Source organism: Giraffa tippelskirchi, chromosome 12 (genome assembly GCF_054371585.1).
Source record: "Giraffa tippelskirchi isolate mGirTip1 chromosome 12, T2T-mGirTip1v1.2.pri, whole genome shotgun sequence".
Taxonomy (NCBI): domain Eukaryota; kingdom Metazoa; phylum Chordata; class Mammalia; order Artiodactyla; family Giraffidae; genus Giraffa; species Giraffa tippelskirchi.
Genome location: NC_137286.1, coordinates 103,163,964 through 103,189,646, shown reverse-complemented (window position 1 = coordinate 103,189,646; position 25,683 = coordinate 103,163,964). Strand labels below are relative to the sequence as shown.

Genomic DNA, 25,683 nt, shown 5'->3' with positions numbered 1-25,683 from the left:
ACTTTGTCCAGGAGTCCATGCACTCGGAGGACACCACCCAAGTAGCTGGGCATGTGACTGTGACCAAAAGCCACCCCTCCCCACTTCCCCAGGAGAAGTAACTGTGGAGGTCCAGAATTAGGCCAAACGCCCCAGACTGCTGTGACAAGAGCTCATTCAGTTGTATCTAACCTTTTTACATAAAAAGGATTCACCAGGTTTGTGGAATTCTATCTGTGAAAACATCTCTACTGAGAACTAAGGGTCTGATTTTGACCCTCTCCATGCCAATGAAAAGCATAATAGTCAAGAGAACATCTTTGATCAACTCAAAATGGTCGAGCCCAGTTATTCTATACCCTTAAGATCTTATCCTCCAAACACTAACTTTTGAGCCTCTTTACATCTCAGATGTAACTGCAACCACTTACTGTTACTATTCTTAAACCATTCCAGTCCACCCAGCACTAACCCCAATCACCAACAGCCCAATGACATAATTAATTCACACCCTCACCACAATTTCCACATTTCCAATAATGTTGCCTAACTACTTCTATTCATATTCATTGGAAGGAATGATATTCATTGGAAGGACTGATGCTGAAGCTCCAATACTTTGGCCACCTGATGGAAAGAGCTGACTCACTGGAAAAGACCCTGATGCTGGGAAAGAGTGAGGGCAGGAGGAGAAGGGAGTAGCAGAAGATAAGATGGTTAGATAGTATAACCGACTCAGTAGACATGACTTTGAGCAAACTCTGGGAGATAATGAAGGACAGGGAAGTCTGGTGTTCTGCGGTTCACAAGGTTGCAAGAGTCAGACATGCCCTAGCGACTGAACAACTTCTATTAAAAATATATATTATGTAAAGTATTAAAAGTATATATTACATTACCAATAATAACTTTTGTTGAGCATAAGAAAACCAGGTTTTCAAAGGTAAAGATGTTAAAATGGTAGATGTCTATTTTATTTCAAGTTAAATAATTCTACCCATACACAGAAACAAGAAGGAAATTTCTGGCTTCTGAGAAATGTATTAGTCCATTTTGTGGCCACTGATGTTATACTTCAGTCAATTAAACTGCACCTAACAAATATTTACTGAGTGCCCACTCTGTGCTAGGCTGGGTACTTGGTGAATAAAATTGAGTATCAATCTGTGATTCTATTAATCAAACAGATTTTTAAGTCTCTATTTTCAACATATTGTGTGTTTTACAGTAGTTTTCAAGAAAACTAACAGAATTGATCAAAATTGGAAATAAAAAAAGAAAAGCTTCAGATTTATTTGTGGTTCTTGCCAAATAAATTGTTTTCCATGTACACCCTTTTCATTTTAATTCATTTCCCTGGAGTATGGAAAGTAGATAGACACTCAAGTTAAAATGGCTATAAAAAGAAAACCTTTGGTTTACAGAACAATCTTAGAGCAAAGGTCAAATAGTCATTAAATAAAAATATATTTTCAATTACATACTATTTATTTATTTTTACTTATAAATTGTGAGGATGCCTCTTAATCTACATGATTGAAGTTCTAGCACACGGAATTAAAGATTCGTTATCATTACACAACTCTCTACTTTTAACAAAGCTCGATCAACTCTATTTCTAAAAAACAAACTCTAAAGGAAAAGACAGAAGGAAAGGATCCTCTGAAGGTACATGAGACATACACGTGATTCTGTCTCATATATTTTGTTTTCTTAACCATTTTTTTCCTTTTCTACATCCTTTCCTTCCTCCATTTCAATATTACCTTTTCCACCCTTACCTATTTCCTTTTGAAACAAAACCTCTTTAAGGAAATAAATCTCTATTAAGTGATGTAGAACAGTCAAAGGAAAAGTGTATTTGCGCAGCATTTTAGGATGTGGAAATAAAAGAAAAGAGGGGCAAGAGGGTAAAAGAAGGGGTTCACAAACCAAAACCATCACAGACGTATCCAAGAAAAAAGACCTGTAAGTGAACTTTTCTATGTCCCATCAAAATATACGTATGTTCCCTATAATTCAGGTGAGTTTCTTAGTCATAAATCTAAGAATTTCCTACTATCTCCCCAATTTACAAGTCTATTTACTATTTTAGTCTGTGAATTATACTCTGTTGAAAATAAAAGGTCTTTCAAGATTTTAAAAAAAAAAAAAATGTCCATCCTCAGCAGGATTGTGGTCTGAGCTTCAGCCTTCTGCTTTGAACAACCAAGGCTCTGGGCTGGACAATCCATTAAGCTTCTTTCAGCTCAAACACCCTGGGAAGCACAGTGAGGGGTGTGGAGCGGGGGACTGTTCAGAGGAGAGGAGTCATAGCATTGTTTACAACCAAAAGGCAAACACTACGCTCTACACCTAGGGACCATATACCTGAGTGAAATGTCAATCAATGCCCGATAACCTCAAAGAAAACACAGTGTAGTCAGAAAAAGACTGGGAAGCAGGCAACTAAAGTGAGAATGAGTGAAAGGAACTAGAACATGTGATGGGACAGAATTATCAGGATTTCTGCTGTTAGACAAAAGGGATATGACTCATGTCATAAAGAAACACACAGTCTAAATTAAACAGGGATTAACTCATGAGGGCAATTTTGACATCTAGAAGGAATGAGTTTCAGAAGATAATTGTAAGAGCTAATATTTAATTACCCTCTATCAGGCATGGCATTAACTAAACTTGGGAATTAACAGATTCAATCCTCATGATAACCCTGAGTTTGATATCATCAGCATCCCCATTTCTCAGATGAGGAAACTGAAAATAAGAAACATTAAGTTGCCCAAGAGCCCAAAGCTAGTAACTGATGCAACCACGATTCTAATCAGGCACTCTGACTCCAGAGCTATAATTTTAAAAGTACATACTGTACTTAAGTACAAAGTAAACATGTAGAGGTGGCACACACTCTCAGGTATATACACACACATACATATGTTCATGGGTTTCCCTGGTAGCTCAGTGGTAGAAGAATCTGCCTGCAATGCAGGAGATGCAGGTTTGATCCCTGGGTCAGTAAGATCCCCTGGAGGAGGAAATGGCAACCACTCCAGTATTCTTCACTGGAAAATTCTACGGACAGAGGAGCCTGGTGGGCTATAGTACCATGGGGTCAAAAGAGATGGACAGAACTGAGCAACTGAGCACACACGCATGCACATATAGTCATACAAATAAATGGATGACAGACCCATAGGAAAATAATTTATCTTCTGTTGTTCGCATCTGGGAGGCTAGTTTCCAGAAGAAAACACATGTTGCTATTTATAGAAGGGCCAGAATGCTGGATGGACCTGATTTCTTAATCTCACAGAAATTTTCCACAGTTTTATATTTTAATTTTTACTGTAATAAAATAAAACTTTCAAAATCGACATTTCTTTTTACAACCACAAAATTAAAATACCTTTGTGCTTCTGCATTCACATATCAAAATCAATCTGAATAAATATAACCATAGAGCATTTCCATTTTTGAGCTGTTCATCAATCTTTCTAAACACTTTCTGGAAAACATTCACTTACATTTGCAGTGGAGCACAAAGCTCTGAATGTCTTCTTAAATAAAAGGGTGGCCAATCAGACCTCTGTATAGGTAGGTTCTGCATCTGCAGATTCACTGAAACCAACCAACATCAGGTGGGAAATATCCAAGAAAACAAATTCCAGAAAGTCCCCAAAAGGAAAACCTGAATTTACTGCAAACCAGCATTTACTTATACAGCTTTTTCATTGTATTTATAACTATTCATATACCATTATACATCGCATTAGGTATTACAAGTAGTCTGGAAACGATGTGAGGTATATGAGAGGAAGTGTATAGTATTATATGCAAATACTATGCCATTTTATATCAGGGACTTGAGAACCCCTAGATTTTGGTGACCTTGGGGGTCCTAGAACCACTCCTCATGGGTACATAGAGAGTACTGTGTTAAGGGTTTTAACTATGTTTAGAGCTTTCTTCCTGTGCCTTTATGGTACAAAGGAGCCCTTTATGCTTCCTCATTGCAACGACACTGCCATCCAAGGCCATCTACTACTCCTGTGTATATTACTGTCTCAAGATCTATAGTCCCACCTTTTTTTTTGCCAATAGCTCTGGGTTACATAATTTGAGATATAACTATCTCTATTCCCTACTAGCATCCTCAGTGCAATCTAACCTTAAGACCCCCGGTAAGAGAAGTTCACTTATTTTACAGACAATATAATTCTGTTCTAACAATGTAAATGTCAACTAAAACACTTATTTACAAAGCATTCATTAAGAAAGAAAACAAAAAAAAAAGAAAACAAGTGACAAACAATACAAATGAAAGCAAACAACAAAGCCATCTAGTCAGAACAATCCTTGTGTTTTAGCAACTCTTTGCTCTCTGGCAAACTATTTTAATAAAGAGCTTCAAAAGAATACCAGGAAAAAAAGTGAATAGTTGACAACTTTCCTCAAATTTTTATACTCAGGATCGTAAACTCGAGAAACACAGATCTAGATATTTAAGTTTCTGGGTGTTGGTTAACAATGGCAGCAAACATCACCCAGAGACTATTACAGCAGACCAATCTTTTGCTTGCTGTTTCCATGGAAACGGACTGAAAGCAAAGAACACAACAGTAAAACATAATGCATTTTTTTTTAATTCACCTTGTTAACCCCTTTTACTTTACTAAACATGGCACATAACAGGTAAAGAAACTGAGTGCCAGAAAATTCACAATTCATTCAACCCATATTTGTCAATCATGCTTCCTGCCAGGCACCGGGTGACTGGAGCACTCACAGCGCCTGCCCTCACAGAGCTTCTCCAGTGCAGACACTAAGCAGCCAGGGACACAGATGTGTAAGAGCCAGGAAGAGTACATAATACGTTATTAGGAAAGCATGACAAGGAGGCTCAAAGTACCTGAATGTCAAGGAAACAGAAAGAAAGCTCATCAGAAGGTGTGAGGAAAGCTGGGGAGTCTGCGGGGACACGAGTAATTCACAAAGCACCATGGACAATGTTACCAATTCGGGTCTTTATCCTATAAACAGAAAGCAGCAACTGAAGGGTTATTTATGGAGACTGACACGATGAGATCTGCATTCCGGATATACTAAAGGACGGGGGAGTTTGGTTAAAAAGCCAGCAGAGTAGTCCAAGGGAGAAAAAGCCAGTTTGAACTCACACGGTGCGGGTGTGAAGGGGTCTGAGAGACTTAGGTTAGATGGATGAATTAGATATTGGGGGGAGGGGGTAGCTGAGGGTGAGAGAAGAAGACGTCTGGGTCACTCTCGGGCTTTTAAAACAGAGAGCAGGCAGTGCCATTCCCTAGGGTCTGATGGAGGAGAGGTCATGACATAGTGTGACGTGACTGTGAGAGACGGCCATCCAAACGGGGACCCAGGTCCAGTGGACAGGTGAGAGTACAGGTCTGCACGAGGGATGTACACTGGGGAGTTTTTAGTATACGGAGGCACTGAGGCCATGGAAAGTAGGTACGAGGTCACTAAGGACAGAGGGTAGTGTGAGAACAGGGAAAGGACCAGTAAACCTCAATACTTACTAACGTCACCTTCTGACTTGTGTTTTGTAACAAACATCCACTGTGGACTGTTACGTATATCTCAAGAGCAACATAAAATAATATAATTGATCTTGAGCTTATTCAACCTGTTCATCTAAATTATTTGGTAGAGAAACAGGATCAGGAAGATCATCAGGAAGACAAGGACCAGAGACGCCTAAATCATACTACACTTACAGGACTGAGAAAACAAATAGGAGTCACAGGACTGAGAAAACAAATAGGAGTCACAAAACAAAACTATGTAGGGGGAGGTGTCGTCCTTCAAAGTCTGATAAAACAAAATACATACCTAGTTGTCTCAGAGATAGCATAACATGTTCAGAATCAAACCCAAGATCATTTCCACCAAAACTCAGTCTCCCTCTAGTGAATAAGCTCCCCAACACCGGTTATATGGTCATGGAGTGTGTCTGCCGCTCAGTTGTGTCTGATTCTTTGAGACCCCATGGACTGTAGCCCGCCAGGTTCTTCTGAACATGGGATTCTCCAGGCAGGGATACTGAAGTGGGTAGCTATTCCCTTCTCCAGGGGCTCTTCCTGACCCACGGATAGAACCCACGTCTCCTGCATTGCAGGCAGACTCTCTACCCTCTGAGACACCAGAGAATCCAGATAGTTAGAGGTTGTCTGTGATGCAGCCTTCCTCATCTCCCACAACTGGTCCACTATAAAGTCCTACTAATTTCACTCTGCAGAATTTTGTTCTGACTTAACTCTCTTTTATTTCTTACAATCCTCACTGATTTCACTTCTTCAATCCACAAATTTTCTCACTTCCTTTAAAGTGTCATGCACTATATACTATACATAGTGTCATGTGTATCCATATAGTATACGAAGATAAAAAGTGTATCCAATAGATTAAGAAGGGCCGTCCCTCAGAGCACTGACCACCTTACCAGCAGGTAACCATTACATAATGACACGGAGTCATAGAAGTCTAGCTGTGAACTCACTCAGGCAGGAAAGAAGCCCTAAAGCAAGGGCTGTACACGCTGGGAGTGCACATGGGTGGGCGTCTCTGTGAGGGGTGCTTCAGGCTCCCAGTAGGGTGACAGCCAGAGCTGTCATTCAAACGATAGTTACTGCAATGATTCATATTTGCAGTTCTACAGTTCTGCCCAATAACATTTCACAACCAAAAGGAAGGCCGTATACAGTGAAAATATTAAAGCCTTCTAGGGTGATAGTCTTAAATCACTAAAACAATTTCCTTTTTTCTCCTCCACATCTAACATCGTATTCTAATTGAATTCAAGGAAAAGACTGCTTTTCCCCCTCTAATTTTAGAATAAAATCAATGCACTCAACACTTCTCAAACTGGAAGGTACCCTAAGAGTGCCCACTACAAATGTTAATGCTGTGAAGATACAACCTATAGAATTGATGAACCCTATAAGATGCACCAAGACGTTTCAAATCAGCAAGGAGATTTGCTAAACAAGTAGTTTTTAATTCATCATAATTTTTACCGAATAGTCTCTAATAACCAAGTTTTTTAGCAAAATATAAAATGTACCGAACAGCTACTCTTCCACAGCTGTAGAAACCAGCAAATGCTCCATTTTTTCTTACGTCGTCATAAAGATAATTAAATTTTTATTATGTTCAGCATACCCTTTAAAAAGGAATAAGCAACAGGGCATGATTTATAGTTTAAAAAAAAGTTCAAATAATCTTTTTTTCTTCTAGAATCATAATCAGCAGAGAAAACCTCTGCATGGTAATGTTAACATGTTTCTCAAGAGAAACAATTTTTCTTAGGGTAATATAATTCAGATGAGACAAACAAACAAACGACTAAGTTAAATTTCAAAAAGATTAGCCACTTAACAAATTTTGAGCTAATTTAAATCAAGGTACAGGACAGTATGTGTTTAAAAATGTCTGTATAGGTACACACATAAGTTTATAAGCATAAAGCATAGCTAGAGAGAAAAAATTAGTGATAGTCAACTTTGGAGGAGCTAGGTGGTTGGGAAAAAAGAAGTGCAAGTCTCACTTTCATTAAGTATCTATTTGTACAGACTGACTTTTATGTGTGTGGGGGCATGCCATGGCAGGAGCATGTACAAAAGGAGATAAAGTCAGAGGTAGGGCTGCCAAGGCGGCTCAGCGGTAAAGAATCCTCCTGCAATGCAGGAGACAAGGGTTGGATCCCTGGGTCGGGAAGATCCCCTAGAGAAGGAAACGGGAACCCACTCCAGAATTCTTGCCTGGGAAATCCCATGGACGCAAAGAGTCTGACATGACTGAGTGACTAAACAACAACAATAAATTCTAGCAGCCACACTTGGTTCTTATATTCATGAACTTAAAAAGCTAAGTGAACAAACAAGATGTCCACATCAAAAATAAAAACAATTTTATGAAGCAATAAAAATGAAGCAGTATTCCCAAGATAATGCCTTTTCTCCACTGCTTCATCTGTTTCGAAAATGAGTAAGTAAAACACAAGCCTAATGTTAAAGTACTGTATTTATCTACAAAGTGACTTTATATCCTAAGAAAGGGAGAAATGCAGTGACTGCTGCATAGTAAGAATCTTTTTCAGGATCCACATCATAGTTTATACCTATTCTAGTCAAGCTCTTTGAAATGTCCAGGGTTGTAACACTTTTTTAAGAATCAACATACAGCTGTAATAACACCAGGAGATACAGACGACTTTGTGTTTCTTGTATTTACTTGCATTAGTGCTGCTCAGGGGAAATCTGCTATTGCATTCTTTGTTTCTAAAAATGCTCTGCAACGTCAACTGATGAGTCATGGGTCACACTGAAAACTATTCTGTACCAAAAAAAGCAGGGCATGAACATCTTACACATCAACTGTAAAGACAGTCTCACCAGCTGACATAAAAAGTGACATAGACAATGGATTTTCAAAATGATGTGAGAAACTTTAAAATAAAACCGCAAGGATTGATAAAATCATTTTCCCTTGGTCCCTTTCCTAATAACTGGCAGGGATCTGTTTTTCTTAATTCAGAACCTACAAACAGTAAGTGCTGTTGAGAGACTGACAGGTACAAACTCAACAAAGCCTCAGCTCCACGCAGAACCAGATTATCTGAGACACAGTTTTCCAGATGCCCTGCTTCTCCTCTTCCTTCCTTCCCACTTCCTTTTTATAGTCATTTGACCAGGTAAAAAACCTCCAGGAGAGGGTACAAAAGGGCAAGAAACAGATGGGACTGTTGGTGTCCTTTGGGACAAGAAGTTAGCAAGAAGTTTCCCTGGTGAAGAAGACAACTAATAGCTGAAATATTAATAGCTGAACCTGAAGACCAGCTGTAGCTTTTAGCCACCAGTCTAACAGATCGCTGAGATCTGACCACACTGTCTGATTTTCTTCCCAGCATTTGTCACTACACTTCTCATTAATCTGCCTGCCCCCCTGCATGTAAACTCTGTAAGAACAAGGATCCCACTTTGTCTTGTTCACTGAGTTGTCTTAGCACCTAGAACAGTGCCTGGCGTGTAATAGACATTCAATAAATAATCAGCAGGAGAAAAGATACCTCAGCTGTCTCCGGACCAACAGTCACAAAAATCCTGAAATTTGCTTGAGACTACTCTCTACCTTTGTTGCTATTTAGTCGCTCAGTTGTGTCCAACTCTTTGCAACCCTATGGACTGTAGTCCACCAGGCTCCTCTGTCCATGGGATTTCCCAGGCAAGAATACTGGACTGGGCTGCCATGCCCTCCTCCAGGGGATCTTCCGGACCCAGGATTGAATCTGCATCTCCTGCATTGGCAGATGGGTTCTTCACCACTGAGCCACCAGGGTAGCTCCCACTCTTTATCTACAATTTATAACTGTAATTATTAACTTTCACCTTGCCATAATACTCTCTATGCTTATGTTTACCATTTAAATACCATATTTGCATCAAAATATAGTAACTGTAATAAAACTGTAATCTGATTTATCTCAATTTCTGATTTTTTTCAATTCTTTTAAGAAAATAGAAAGACATTCTTTAAGATGGTGATGTTACTACTTTAATATTGAATTACAAATATTATCAAGAACATCAAGCTTTATCTCCCAGATAGATTATCTTTCCTTAAATCCTAGTATGCTGTGAGAGTAATCTGTTTTCTATTAACAGAGCAATTTTGTTTTCGAGAGGCTCAAGTAACCAAGAATAATTCTTTATGGACACATAAAGAACTCTGTACTACGAATAAGCATTTTCAGAACTACCTAATGGTCTATTTTGCTTTCTTCCAGGATCAGGTTTGATTTACTGCCTCTGAATCCAAACTATAAAGAAGGAAAATTAAGTCACATTGTCACAGACTAAAATCACATTGAGCAACTTTATAACATGTAAACCTTTTATAAGAAAAAAGTTAATACACATTAGGTATTAGCTGAGATTTTATTATCCTTCTGTATCCTACAGAATGGTTTCCTTAAAAAAAATGTTTAGTCCTCTGTGTAAATAGCTGCCATATATTAAAACTCACTATCCAGATTTTCAGAGTAAGTCCTGAAAGTTTTCTTAACGTTATTATATACCTTCAAAGGGCTTCCCCGGTGGCTCAGTAGTAAAAAACCTGCCTGCCAATGCAGGAGACACAAAAACCACAGATTCAATCCCTGGGTTGGGAAGATCCCCTGGAGTAGGAAGTGACAACCCACTACAGTACTCTTGCCTGGGAAATTCCATGGACAGATGAGCCTGGTGGTCTACAGTCCACAGGGCCACAAAAGAGTCAGACACAGATTATTAAACAACAACAAAACCTTCAAAAGTGGACAAATCATTCAAAGATGCTGACTAATATACTCCATATACCTGGAAAAAGAACAGGTCAGAGACCCAGGAAAACTATATCTATTTTTAACAAACTCTGAAATTAGTCTATTAAAGTATCAATTAATGTATCTCATCTATAATGAAAGCACAGGGCCTAAAATTAGAGAAATTAATGAGATTAATAAATATTTCACATGAGATCTAATTGTGATGGATACTTCTGAAATTTTACTAAAGGGCCCCCCGACAGAAAGGTCTTAAAAGGCAGACTACTGACCTTACATGTTTAGTAGGAGAGACACAGAAAGCAACCATATGTAGTCTGATACCTGGCTCCTTCCCAATCACCTTATTTTTTAGCTTCAGCTAGCCCTAGACTACTGACTGTTTCCATACTGGTGTCTCACAAGTATAAGATACAAAAAGGAAAGAAAAATTCCAGTTGAAAATCCACTAAACTTTGCAGCAGGCCCTTGGCATCTGTGGTCCCCTAACCTCAGGCGGGGTAGTACTGTAGCACTATTTATTGAGAAGAAAAATCCACAAATAAGTGGGTCCACACAGCTCAAACCCCTGCTGTTCAAGGGCCACCTGTAGTAAGTACCATTTGAGAACTGTGTCCTTCATCAATGTCATCCATTTCCTCTTCCCACTAAAACTATTCCACGTATTTCAGACCTTTTGCTTTTACATACGGTCTCAGAAATATGTTCAAAATATTTTGTCTGGACCCTTACTTACACCATATCCAAAATTTGATTCATCTGGATTTAAAAAACTATGAAACTCCTAAAACAAAATATAGGGAGAATGTTCCATGACATCAGATTTGGTACAGATTTCTTGAATAGGACACCAAAAGCACAGGAAACAAAAGCAAAATTGACAAATAGGATTATATCAAACTTTAAAACAAAGGACACACCAATGAAGTGAAAAGGCATTTGCAAATACATAACTGATAAAGTGTTAATATCCAAACACATAAAGAATGCCTACAAATCAACAACAAAAATAACACAATTTAAAATTGGGCCAAAGACTTAAACAGATATTTCCCCAAAGATGATCTACAAGTGGTCAACAAGCATAATGAGAAGATGCTCAACATCACTAATCAGAGAAATGCAAATGAAAACCACAATGAGATAGCTCTACATACCTTTTAAGATAGTTACTACTGAAAAAATCAGGATAAAAGATGAAGTGGAAACCTTGAGTACTGTTGTTGAGATTTTAAAACTGTATAGCAGCTATGGAAAACTACTTTTAAAAAAACTAAAAGTAAACTAGCACATGATCCAGCTAATCCACATCTAGGACTGAAAGAACTGGGATTCAAAAGAACTGAAAGCAGGGTCTCAAAGAGAGACCTGCACATTCATGTTCACTGCAGCACTGATCACAACAGCCAAGAGACAGAAGCAACCCAAAAGTCCATCAACAGAGGAAGGGTATAGACATACAGGGGAGTATTCAGCCTTCTAAAGGAAGAAAACCCTATCACATATTACATCACGGATGAATCGTGAGGTCATTATACTATATGAAACGAAAGAAGCCAGTTTCAAAAAGACAAATACTACATGGTTCTAATTACATGAGGTATTTAAAGTAATCAAATCCATATAAATGGAAAATAGAATGATGGTTACCAGGGACAAAGGGGAGGTGGGAACGGGGAGCTGTCATTATGGATCCAGAGTTTCAGTTCTGCAAAATGAGAATGTTCTGGAAACATGCTGTACAACAATGTGAACACACCTCACACTCCTGACCTATGCACTTAAAGTGGTCAAGATGGTCAATTTTATGCGACATGGCTTTTTACAACAATAAAAACTGAAGCAGTATAAAATACTTTTGTTAGATTATTACTATCTTGATAAGATTCCTTTTACTTTATACACTGAAAATTTAGTATCTGCACTGAGATTAGTTTAGTCACTCACTCATGTCCGACTCTTTGCAACCCCATGGACTGCAGCACGCCAGGTTTCCCTATCCATCACCAACTCCTGAAGCTTGCTCAAACTCATGTCCATCGAGTCACTAATGCCATCCAACCATCTCATCCTCTGTCATCCCCTTCTCTTCCTGCCTTCAATCTTTCCCAGCATCAGGGTCTTTTTCAGTGAGTCAGTTCTTGCATCAGGTGGCCAAAGTACTGGAGTTTCAGCTTCAGCATCAGTGAATGATGCTGAATATTCCAGTGAATATTCAGGACTTATTTCCTTTAGGATGGATTGGTTGGATCTCCTTGCATGTCAAGGGACCCTCAAGAGTCTTCAACACCACAATTCAAAAGCATCAATTCTTCAGTGCTCAGCTTTTCTTTATAATCCAACACTCACATCCATACATGACTACTGGAAAAACCATAGCTTTGACTAGACGGACCTTTGTCGGCAAAGTAACATCTCTGCTTTCTAATATGCTGTCTAGGTTGGTCATAGCTTTTCTTCCAAGGAGCAAGCGTCTTTTAATTTCATGGCTGCAGTCATCATTTGCAGTGATTTTGGAGCCCCCAAAAATAGTCTCTCACTGTTTCCATTGTTTCCCCATCTACTTGCCATGAAGTGATGGGACCGAATGTCATGATCTTAGTTTTGTGAATGTTGAGCTTTAAGCCAACTTTTTCACTCTCCTCTTTCACTTTCGTCAAGAGGCTCTTTAGTTCCCTCTTCATTTTCTGCCCTAAGGGTGTGTCATCTGCGTATCTGAGGTTATTGATATTTCTCCCAGCAATCCTGATTCCAGCTTGTGCTTCATCCAGCCCAGCATTTCACATAATATACTCAGCATAGAAGTTAAATTAGCAGGGTGACAATATAAATCTTGACGTACTCCTTTCCCGATTTGGAACTGTCTCTGTCTGTTGTTCCATGTCCAGTTCTAACTGTTGCTTCTTGACAACAGTTGAGAAATCTGTATACAGATTTTTCAGGAGGCAGGTAAGGTGGTCTAGTATTCCCATCTCTTGAATTTTCCATAGCGTGTTGTGATCCACCAGTCAAAGGCTTTGGCATAGTCAATAAAACAGAAGTAGATGTTTTTCTGGAACTCTCTTGCTTTTTTGATGATCCAACAGATGTTGACAATTTTATCTCTGGTTCCTCGGCCTTTTCTAAATACAGCTTGAACATCTGGAAGTTCATGGTTCACATACTGTTGAAGCCTGGCTTGGAGAACTTTGAGCATTCCTTTGCTAGTGTGTGAGATGAGTGCAATTGTGTAGTAGTTTGAACATTCTTTGGCAATTACCCTTCTTTGGGATTGGAATGAAAACTGACCTTTTCCAGTCTGGAGGCCACTGCTGAGTTTTCTAAATTTGCTGGCATATTGAGTGCAACATTGTAACAACATCATCTTCTAGGATTTGAAATAGCTCAACTGGAATTCCATCACCTCCACTAGCTTTGTTCATAGTGATGCCTCCTAAGGCCCACTTGACTTCACATTTCAGGATGTCTGGCTCTAGGTGAGTGATCACACCATTGTGGTTATCTGGGTCATGCAGATCTTTTTTGTATAGTTCTTCTGTGTATTCTTGCCACCTCTTCTTAATACCTTTTGCTTCTTAGGTCCATACCATTTCTGTCCTTTATTGTGCCCATCTTTGCATGAAATGTTCCCTTCGTATCACTCATTTTCTTGAAGAGATAGGCTATACATGTAAAATATAGTTGAGCCTTAAACAACACAAGTTTGAACTACATGGGTCCACTTACACACAGCTTGTTTTCAACAGTAAATACTACAGTACTACACAGTCTGCACTTGAAATCATCAGATACAGAGCACTGTGGACAGGGAGGGCTGACCATAAGTTGTACATGGACTTTCAACTGCCTGGGAGGATCAGTGCCCTTCATCCCCAAGTTGTTCAAGGGACAATCAACTGTATAACCATATTTCAAATACATAATATGAAAAAGTCAAATCTTATTAAAAATATATATCAATATAATTATATCGACATGTTAACACATTACGCATTTTAAATATTAAATTGTAAAATATTTCGTTACTCTTTAGGAACAATAACTAGAGGGGATGTGAGGTCAATGGTGCTTTGTTTTACAAGTTTGGAACTGAAGTATATTTGTAGGTGAAAAAGCCATTAGGGAGAGAGAGACTCACTACAGAAGGGGTTAACTGATGAAGCTCTCCTAAAAGAGACTCTGAAGGATGGGATCACGGGCACATGGAAAAATGAGCCTTTAACACAACTGAGACTTATCCAGACAAGCTGGGAAAGGGAGGGACAGAAATCTGCTAAATCAAACCAGGTCCTCATGAACTGACCAGATTATCTGCAGGCTACAAAAGTGAGGGTTTGATAAAAGGTTTCTGAATGAGGACGGTCTAGAATCATTCTCAAGAAAGGAAGAACAAGAGCCTGATTAGGGCCAACAGGGCCCACATGACCCGGCCCTACCTACCTCCCAGGCCCTATCTCCCATCACACTTTTCCAACTCTCTGCTACCCACCTCCTCACTCTCCTGCAAAGTGCCACCCCCCTCTGCTGCTTCCTCTGAGAAGGCTTTACCTGTAATATCTACGCAACCAGATATCAGTTCAAAGACAACTTCCTGGGGGTGGTTCCAGGGACGGCCAGCTCCCCAGAGGGTTAGTTTCCCTTGTTATACCCCTGGCAACACCCCATGCCACAGCAACCCAACCGAAGGTGAACCACACCTGCCATGTTAAATGTTCTAGCAGCCAAGTGAATGAACTAGTTTGAATATTTTATTTGACCCAATATATCCAGGATATCATTTCAACCTGTAATCAATACAAAAACTTACTGAGCTATTTTACCATTTTTGGTACCAAGTCCTCAAAATCGTGAAGGGTGCAGTGACAGCACATCTCGATTCAGATCAGGAACGTTTCAGGAGCTGCACATGCAGGTGACTGCCGTGCTGGACAGCACAGCTCTCTGTCTCATCAAAGCACTTACCGTATTTGTGACTATAATGTATGCTGCTATTTGCTGAATGTCCATCTCCTCTAGAATGTAAGCTCTGTGAGATACTCTGGCCTGCTGAACACTGAGCGCAGTGTCCTAGCACTCAGTAGGTGCCAAATAAAGGGAACTGCCTGAGGGGAGGGGCTGTTTGAGAGGTGATTCCCTGCGCCTCGCTTTCTAACAGGGTTGCCAAAATAACTCAGGGAGAAGCAAAGTTAATGAAGCAGGCACAGAACAAAAGCAAGTTCAAACGAAGCTAAAGTGCCAGGGAGGCATATTCCAGGTGCTTAAATATAGATCCCACAGATGTTAGTACAACAGGATGGGAGGTGGGATAAACAGGATGGCAGGCAAACTGTCCCTGCCCAAAGGGTACCGAAGAGTTACTGTGGGTGTGATACAGCTGGAAGGACAGGCTCAGAGGCTGCGGTCAGAGGACAAGATACAGAAACGTAAGGTCTAATGTGGAGAACTGGGGGAATGTCCAAGGACAGTGGAAGTGAAGGTCAAGGAGAAGAGGAGACAAGGTATTTGAAGTCAGAGGTATTCATCACCATGCTTTGAGCTGATGTGGGGTGGCCACAGAGGGTGGAGGCTTGAAGTGGGATCTCAGTTCCCTGAACAGGAATCAAACCCAGACTGGCAGTGACAGCGCCAAATCGTCACCACTAGACCACCAGGGACTAGTGGCCAGAAGCAGGGTCTTGGCTCTTGCCTTCTTTGTAAAAGGAATTTTAGCAAAGAGAACAAAAACAGAGAAACTGGTAAAGTGTTTATTAGAAAAATACATGCAGGTGAGCTCAGAGAAAGAGTCAGGTGCTTTTGGGGTGGCTTGTTGTTTAGTCACATCAGAGTCCTTTCCAATGAGTTGGCTCTTCACTTTGGCCACCTGATGCGAAGAGCTGACTCATTAGAAAAGACCCTGATGCTGGGAAAGACTGAAGGCAAGAGGATGAGATGGTTGGATGGCATCACCAACTCAACAGACATGAGTTTGAGCAAACTCTGGGAGATGGTGAAGGACAGGGAAGCCTGGCGTGCTGCAGTCCATGGTTGCAAAGAGTAGAACATGACTCAGTAACCGAACAACAAGTCATGTCCAACTCTTTTGTGATCCCATGGATTATATCCCACCAAGCTCCTCTATTCATGGGATTTCCCAGGCAAGATTTCCCACTAGAGTGGGTAGCCATTCCCTTCTCCAGGGGATCTTCCCGACTCAGGGATTGAACCTGCACCTCCTGCATTGCAGGCAGATCCTTTACCACTGAGACACCTGGGAAGCCCTGGTTGCTATATGGATGCAGTTTTCTGGGTCTTTGTTTCCCTCCAGCCAATTACCTTGCTTTAACCCCACACTTGGTCTGACTCATGGCCCTCCCCTGTGTGTCTGTGTATCTTTTAGCCAAGATGGATTCCAGTGTGAAGGTCTCTGGGAGGTTGACAGGATATATTATGAGCTAGTGTCCCCTCCCTTGAGGACCCTTTCTGTGCATGTGTAGTCTGGGAGAGTGCCTTCACCCCAAGAATGAGGAATGTGCGACCTCCTTACCTAGGCAGGGCTCAGCCCTTCACTGCTCCTGCCACCACTGTTATCTTAGTGTCCACAGGAGACTAAATCCAGCTGCTTATCCTGTTCCTGTTATTATCTTTGTCTCAAAGCATAAACAGGAGGCTAGTTGTAAATGTCTAACCCAGGGTCCATCTATCTCCTGCCTCAGAATGATTAACTCTGACTTAAAGTCTTTTAAGATTTTAAGCTTTCGAAGGGCAGAAAATGTTTTGTGTCCCACACAGCCCAGTGTTGATCCTATCATGTATGCTGCTTGTTGAATACAGTTAAATTGGAAATCTATGAACATTAAAATCATGTGGAAGAAAAGTGGAAATGGTTAGAATAAAACAATGAAATAAGACATAAGGACTTCAACTTATTTGTTCAATAATTAGATAGTTCAATTGAACAGGATTAAGAACTCTGATAAAGGATTAATTTTTAATTTTGGTGGCCAAAATCCCAATCTGAGGGGTAAAGGGGGCACAGGGTACAAATATATACCAGCCTTACTTTACTTTTATCAGTAAAACAAAGTGGTAACCAACAGAATCTTTGGGAGCTTTATTAAAGCCAAGTAGACACCTGTTTATAATTCAGTTGGTAAAGAAACTGCCTGCAATGCAGGAGACCCAGGTTCGATCCCTGGGTCGGAAAGATCCCCTAGAGAAGAAAATGGCAAACCACTCCAGTATTCTTGCCTGGAGAATCCCATGGACAGAGGAGCCTGGCAGGCTACAGTCCATGGGGTTGCAAGAGTCAGACACTACTTAGCTACTAAACCACCACCACCAGACACCTGTTTTACATAAGATGCAGGTCCTCATAGTTTGTTTATAAACATTTTTTACAATGCCCCCTATTATATACTTTAGGGAAATTTGCTATTTAAAACAACTCTAAGATTACTCTTTCAATAGAGGAAACAAAACCTAATTTGTTTACATAAAAGTGGCATGCTTTTTAAGTGGACACATGATCGTTTGTGCTTATATATATAGATAAGCACGTAAATACACAAAGTTTTAGCTGCCTATCACCTATTTTCTGTACTTGTTTCTAATTCTCATTCCGCCTTCCCAGTCCAATTTTGAGAAACAAAATTCTCCCACATAATTACTCCGATGAGGGACCCTGATTATCAGAAAGAATAGTAGGAGACATCGAGGGTGGTGAAATTAAGGTGTAAACTGTGCTTGGCCTTCTTTATCCACAACACTTCTGCTCCTTTTCTCATCTCTTATCTGGTCTGGAGTTTTACTAATAACAGGACAAAATGACGATACACGTGTCATCAGTTTAGCTCTGAACAAGGCAATACCCCTACAGAAACCTGTTCTTCCCAACTACACCCCACAACCATCACAGTGAAAGGGGAGAAAAAGGGAATCATGCAAATAAATTACAGCAGCTGGCACTAAAATCACTGAATCATAATGGTCATAAATTCTGTTATAGTTCCAGTATCTTCTATAAGAACACAGAGTACTTTAAGCTGCTTGGCTGGCTCAAATGCCTCTTTTGTTTTCCCTCTGACCAATGACTGTTCCAAAGATTTCAGTAAGTCTGTGGGCCAAGACAGATCAAAGTCAATAGATCCAATTCATTTATTCATGCATACATTAGTATCTTTGGTTCTGGGACTTGGGGACTCTACTGCAGTGAACAAATCAGGATCCCTGCTCTTATGAAGCGTGCATTCTGAGAACAGAGCCTACATATCTACCTCTTTAAAAACAGACTGACTGGATGCTTCTATCACCGTCACCATAATGTACATCACCAACATTTGCTTCTTAAAAAATTCCTCTTAACAACTTCTCAGTGAATACACAAAACAGCCATTTCTTCTAACTCGACTGACCAAAAAACTTATGTAACCACAGATTTTTCCAGTTTTGTACCTTCTGAGGAAGAGAAAGTACAGAACGGGATTGAGTTTGTCAATCTCCCAGGCCCCTTAACAGGATCATTTTAGGCCTGACTAAATCTTCTACAACTGTACCTGTACACGCAAGATATACACAAATATGTATTTAAAATATGCTTATATACATCTATTTTTAGAACCAACATTACTTCCTAAGTAAACCTGTTAGATGAGACCTTTGATTCTTCTAGAAACCTTGGATTTTGATATAGGAAGGTAGGCCTAAAGTGAAATTTAGCCCCAGGAAAAATTAGATGGCTCTGCATAAAAAAACTAAAAAGTACCGGGATTTTGAGGGGAGCAATCAAAAAGGAGAAGAGGAGGCAGGGGAGGAGGGCAAAGGGCCCATCAGGTTAAGGAGCCTTGAGTTCCCTTGTGATGGTGACCAAAACGCATTTTAAGGCTAGAGATGCCCAGCATGTGACAGCAACACTCCTGGCACTGCAATAATGTAAACTTCCCCACTCCCACCTACCCCCTGCAAATCTCCCATAAAGCTGACCATATCCACAAAGGCTTTATGTGAGCTCTTGATCTTTTTATCTTCCATTCTTTCCTAGCTCCTGCCTGACACATCTATTCAACAACGGAATCACAGACTCAACCACCCATGTGCACCTCAATGGGTTGGTCCCAAACTATATTCCTTTCCCCACCCCTACCACGGACTGCTCCTAACTGTTCCTTCTCGTAACTTCCAGCATTCCACTAGCTCTTTAATGTCATAACCACTTCAGGAACAACCAGTATTTATTGAGCACTTGTACTGTGCTAGTTACTCTGCCAAGGGTATTAATGCATAATTTCATTTGATCCTCAAACCCCACTAGACAGGTATACTTCATTTTCTAAATGTTAGGAAACCAAAGTTCAGTGAGGACAGTAGTGCTCAGAGTAAGTGATGGAATTCAACCCCGTTCTGACTCCACAGCCAGCTTAACCAGTATACTCCAATGCCCCCAAGTCAAAAACCCTCCGAACCATCCCTCTCTCATTAATCATTCATAGTCACCTATCTGGTCGATCAATTATACTTCCTGGATGCCACATCATCTCTACTTCCACTGCCCTCACAGAGAACAAAAAACAGCATCTACCAAGTCCTTCCTATGTGCCAAGCACTATTCTAAGTAACATACATGTTTTTCAAGCTTTATCCCCCAAATCCTATGAAGTGAAGACCCTAAAGAAGAAAGAGGTTATGTAATGAGTAACAGAGCCAGATCCAAACCCAGACAATGTGAATTGAGAAGTGCTGAGCACTTAAACCCTCCAGGATTTAAGAGGCCCTGCGCCGTCTCCCTACCTCCCATCTGGACCCCCACCAACCTTCAGCCTGACGCAGACATCCTTCTGGAAGGCAAATGTTATCATGACATTCTCCTGCTTAAACTTGGCAGCTCCATATCGCTGACTGGATCAAGTCCAAATTTCTTAATTTGGCATACAAAACCCTTTATGTTCCTGTTCAACTCAATTCAATAAATATTTGAGCGCCCACTGTAAGCAAGGCCAAGTGCTAAGTGCTCCGAAATGAATAACACATCCGAGGCCCTGACCACGACTCCAACCGCAGACACCATGTTCTTCATCCAAAGTAACCAGATGTGGCTCTCATAAACGCCCTACACCCTAGTCCCTTTGCAGAGAATGAAAATCCCCCAGCCATCTGAAGAGTAAGTGCAGGTGTGAGGCCTTCCCCAACAAACTCCAGGCAGAAATTCTGCCTCTTTTAAGGTCCCTCAACACCCGCTCAAATCGCTTTCAGGTGGCTGGTCGAAGAGAGGCATATATCGGCTTCCAAACAGCACTGTGAGCCAGTTCAGGGCAAGAGCTGACCCTCGCCAAGCATGTTCGGTTTGCGGAAGACACTCATTTGCTGAATGAATAAATAATGGAAAAAGTATAACCTGATGAGAAAAGGAGAGGAACAAGATACAGAATTAGGAATGCTAACACACAAGTGGGCCACATTAAAAGCAGCAGCAGTTATTTTACCTGGGTTACAAACCGGCCTACATTTTTACTCCTATGGGAAAACTCACGTGCAGGACTTGGACAAGCTAAAAGGGCACAACTTTTGTTATTCGTGGCACCAGAAAGCCCGGACAGGCCAAAAGGGATACAAGATCAAAGTCCATTGTCTAAAGGGGTGAGGAGATAGGAATCAAATCTATCCAAGTAAATAATATTGATCTACTGGGATGAACTCATCAGGGCTACGTCACAGTATGGTGCAAGGAAGAGAGAAAAAGAAAAAAAAAAAAATCAAAGTCAAAATCTGCCCTGAGACCAATTTAGAAATTAGTATGACTGTGGCCAGAATGCGAAATTTTAAAAGCAAAGACAGTTGCAATAAATCAAAGCTCACAACCTCCTGAATAGCCACTGCTTTTCGCTCAACTTCATTTCTGTAATTTAAAAAGCAACCATCTACCAGAGTTAAGCCCAGGCATGAGCGTACTGTAGCTCCTGGCATATACTAAACGTCCTGATTCATAACCGTAAATGCACACAGACACCTCCGAAGAAACGCTACATCTAAGCCGCAAGTCCTTCGTCCAGATCTGGGCATGAGGTTCTGAAAAGCGAGTTGAGGTCCTTCCTGAACGGTGCTTTGTGTGCGGCTGCTTCCAAGTCATGGGCCGTGTTTTCAAATTACCCACCTCGAGGGTGTCACGTCTCTCTCCCACCCTCTCCAGCTTCCAGGGAAAGGTGAGAATTCGCGGGCAACAGGCTGGGACGGAGCGTACGACCTGGCCCCGCTCCTTTCAAACGGGGACAAGACCGGGTAAGGCAGCCGGTGGCTCTCTCACCCACGGCCACAGACACTCAGGGGACGAAAATCTCACCCCACCTCTCCCCTCCCTAAAACCAGAGCAAACGACGCAAAAAGCTCAGCCACCCGGCGGCCGGGACCCCCCAGACTGTCAGAGCCGAGGCCGCCCGCCCCCGGCCGGCGCCCGGCAGCCCCGCGCCCTCCTCCCCGGACCCCGTGTCCCCGCAGCCCGGCCCAGCCAGGAGAGCGCGAAGGACGCCGCGGCCGCCCGCCTCCGCCGCCTCCCGGGCGCCGCGACGCCCCACACCCCACACGCCGCCAGCACCTGAGGCGCGGCCGGACCGCGAGCGGGCGCCGAGCGCGGCGGGCAGGGCAAAGTTACTAACCGGGTGAGCCCGGCTCCCGCGCCTCAACCGAGCGTCGGCTCCGCTTCCACGTCCCCGCTGAGGGAGCACGGGGGCCAGCCGGCCTCCACTCCGCCGGGACCTGCAGCCGCCGCCGCCGCGGATTTCCTGGCAAGGAGCAAACTCTAGTCAAGACTTTGCTCCTCAACCGCCCCTGCTGCCTTCCCGCGGGCGAACGCCAGGGCCAAGCCACGCAAGCCGACACGCACCCCGGCCAATTGGCAGCGGCACAGGGCGGGGCGGGGCGGGCCAGAGGGCGGCTCCGCCTATCCGAGAGCGCGGGGGGCGGGCCGGGCCCGGGCCGTCACTCCGGGTTAGAGTGAGCCCGCTCCGCCCCCCCGCCGCGAGCCCTCCCTCCCCACCCCCCAACCCCAGCCGTCCCCTCCGCTGTCCGCCTTGAAGCCCCCGGAGCTGGGCCAGTGCCGCCTCTGCGCTCGCTGCCGACCGCGCGAGGACAGGGGAACAGCTGGGGGAGGCGGGGAACATCTAGGGGGTCGGGGGTGGGGTAAGGAGAACAGGTGGCGCCGGAAAGCTGGACTGTGGGCGTGTCGGGCGAGAGGACAGCGGGGGTCGGGGCGGGGTGGGGGGGAAGGGACGGGAGCAGGCGAGGGTAAGGGGGGACAAGAAGGGAGAAGGGGGGGTTTTGGTAAAGAACACCTGAGGGGTCGGGGCGCGGAGAGCGAGTCTGGGTGGTGAAAGGCTCGGCAGCCCCCGAGGCGGGGGCACGAGCACCTGGGAACGAAGGTGAGAGGGAGGTTCCGCCGGTGAGGAGGTTGAAGAGGCCAAAAGAGTGAAGAGGAAAGGACGTGTCCAAAGCGAGGCAGGACGTACTCCAGGGAGAGAAAAAGATCCCAGGAAGGAAAGGATGGGGATGCGAGATGGGGACGGTTTACATCCAAACTCGCTCATCCTCACCCCCGCTCCCGACCCTCGCCCCCTCCGGCAAAAATAAACAAACGCTTGTCCTTTGACTCAGTTGAGCTGTGAAACCATTCAAGATCGCGGATGAGACAAATATCGTCTTACACGCGCATCTTGTTCTGTTGTGAAATTCATCAAAATGTATCGATCAACTATAGCTGTCCGTTGTCCCCGGAAAGGCCTCCCGGGGCGGGCGGGATCCAGCCTGGGATTAACCCCGTCCCCCACGGGGCCAAGATCTTCCCCGGTGGCTCAGATGGTAAAGAATCCGCCTGCAATGCAGGAGACCTGAGTTCGATCCCTGGGTCGGGAAGATTCCCCGGAGAAGGGTATGGCAATACTCCACTCCAGTATTCTTGCCTGGAGAACCCCATGGATAGAGGAGCCTGGCGGGCTACAGTTCGTGGGGCGCAAAGAGACGGACATGACTGAAGCGACTGACACTGCTACACTGCCAGGGGACCAGCAGCAAGTCGGAAAGAGGCTTGATCCTGGCCCCAGGGGAAAAAGGGGATCTGGGGGCATCAGGTAAGGCCCCGCCCCTTCTGCCATCACCTGGGGGGGAGGTGCCAAGGGCCGAGCTCTGGCGCCCACAAGCAGGCCTTGGCCTCGGGGCGGGGCAGGAGCCCGGCTCCACCTGTCTGCCACCGCCGGCTCGGCGGGCGGGCTCACTCAGGAGCTCAGGTGAGCGGCTCAGGCTCGGCCACCGCCCTCCTCGCGCCGGGGGCGGGGCCGGGGCTGGGAAAGGGGCGGAGCCTCCACGCCCCGCCCAGCGGCCGGGCCCTGCCGCGCCGCTGCGGCTCCTCCCCCCTCCTTCCGTCCGCACTCCTTCCGTCGGTCCTTCCTTCCTGCTTGCCTGCCTGCCTGCCGTACCCGCACGCTTCGAGGCATGGGGCAGAGCCTCCGGCCCGCCCGCGCCACCTGAGGATCCCGGAAGCCGCCTGCGCAATGGAAGAGGACCAGGAGCTGGAGAGGTAACGGCCGAGGGGGTGTGGGGGCGGAAGGAGCGGGCCGCGCCCGGCCCCGGGAGCCGGCGGCCGGCCGGGGCCTCCGCCTCCGCGGCCCGGCCTGGCAGCGAGGGCCTGACCGGGAGGAAGGGCGAGGAGGGGGCGCGGTGGGCGCGCCAGGGCGGGGAACGGGGTCCCGGATTGGGAAGGGGTTGGAAGGAAGCTGGATTGCTTGAGTGGAGACACGCTCAGTACACTAGGTACCAAGGAGGGAAGACGGGTTGTGAGAGCGGAGTTCAGTCCCCAACGGCCCATCCCCGTTAGGAACAGCCAGAGTCAGTAAAAGATAACGTGCACCCGGCCACCGTTCCCCAAGTGATGGGCTTGGCCTGTGGGCCAGGCCCAGGCCACTCCTCTGGGCCGAGCGCTAATTGGTCGTCTCTGTGCACCGAGTGCTCTTTTTTCACGTGCTTGGAGACTCTTCTCAGACAGTTTCCGTACCTCCTGTAAATGGAAACCATAGTTGGAAAACTGCATGTTGATGAACTTTAGTTTCTATTTTTATCATCTGCGTTTTCCCCCACGCCTTTCAACTCCCTTTTCATCCTTTAGCCGGACCCCCCCCCGATTCTAATCCTGTCCCTTTTCCTGTGACTCTACCAAAAGAATATTTTAGCAAACTTTTTGTTGAAGGACACTCCCCCTTGGTCGCCATGTGGACGGCCAAATGGAGTAGGGAGAGACTGGAGGCAGTAAATTATTTAGTGGTAGAATAGGTGGAGGCAGAAGATAATAATAAGGGCTAATGCTAATAGTTCTGTGTAATTGGAGTGCATTAGAGCAGTAACCTGTTGCAATTGTGATAGATTAAAAAAAAAAAAGCTAGTATCAAAACCGTACTCAGTATGATCTCATTTTTATAAAAACTATGTGTGTAGAAAAATGTCTGGAGTGAAGACCTCAATGGCTGAAGGCGAGAGGAAGACAGCCCTGGAGATGGTCCAGGCGGCTGGGACAGATAGACACTGTGTGACATTTGTGTTGCACGAGGAGGACCATACCCTAGGAAATTCTCTCCGGTACATGATCATGAAGAACCCAGAAGTGGAATTCTGTGGTTACACTACAACCCATCCTTCAGAGAGCAAAATTAACTTGCGCATACAGACCCGAGGTGCCCTCCCCGCGGTCGAGCCCTTTCAGAGAGGCCTGACTGAGCTCATGAACGTCTGCCAGCATGTGCTTGACAAGTTCGAAGCCAGCATAAAGGAATATAAAGATAAAAAGGCCAGCAGAAACGAAGCCACATTCTAGTCCTTCACCCACCATACAGGGAGAACTGACCTCTAGGATATTCTGTATGTGCTCTTGGCAAAACCTAGAAGTAAAAGATTGTGGTGACAGCACGATGTGACCTGCAGAAGGGCCTGCTTCTAGCTTAAAACTCATCTTAGCTGTTGAAGTCCCTGTGAGAAACTGTATTCTTCTAATAAATTCCCTCTTCTACTTAAACTGATTTGAGTGGTTTCTGTTCCTTTGTTCTGGAGGTGGACTGTTAGGATTTTGTTTTTTTTTTTCCATTTAATTGAACCAAGGTTGAAAGTGAGGAAACAGATAACCAGGCACCTAAAGAAAGACCTTGATTGAGGAAATTAAAAGGGATGTGCCTGCACTCTTGTGACTAGGGGAGAGGGAAAGATGCCATAGAGCAGTGGTCCCAACCTTTTGGGTACCAGGGACCAATTTTGTGGAAGACAAATTTTTCCACAGACCGGGGGTGGGAAGGATGGTCTCAGGATGATTCGAGAGCATTGCATTTATTGTACACTTTATTTCTAATCTA

General features: G+C 43.8%; 2 protein-coding genes across 7 annotated transcripts in view; one reads left to right on the top strand and one right to left on the bottom strand.

Moving 5' to 3' along the window:
• LNX2 (ligand of numb-protein X 2) overlaps positions 1 to 23,633 on the bottom strand; it is an 87,208-nt gene extending 63,575 nt beyond the window's left edge. For 4 of the 6 annotated variants that reach the window (XM_081549371.1, XM_081549376.1, XM_081549370.1 and 1 more), the window contains exon 1: positions 21,955 to 22,163. The gene's annotated coding sequence lies outside the window, so the exon portion shown is untranslated. Of the gene's footprint in view, positions 1 to 21,954; positions 22,164 to 23,448 lie in introns of those variants that run through there. The other 2 variants (XM_081549373.1, XM_081549372.1) reach the window with 1 other exon arrangement.
• Positions 23,634 to 25,352, top strand: LOC145529293 (DNA-directed RNA polymerases I and III subunit RPAC2). The gene is made up of 2 exons (XM_081549377.1): positions 23,634 to 23,867; positions 24,779 to 25,352. Exons 1-2 carry the CDS (start codon positions 23,842 to 23,844, stop codon positions 25,152 to 25,154), a joined length of 402 nt encoding a protein of 133 aa, XP_081405503.1. The 5' UTR covers positions 23,634 to 23,841; the 3' UTR covers positions 25,155 to 25,352.
• Positions 25,353 to 25,683: the final 331 nt, after the last annotated feature.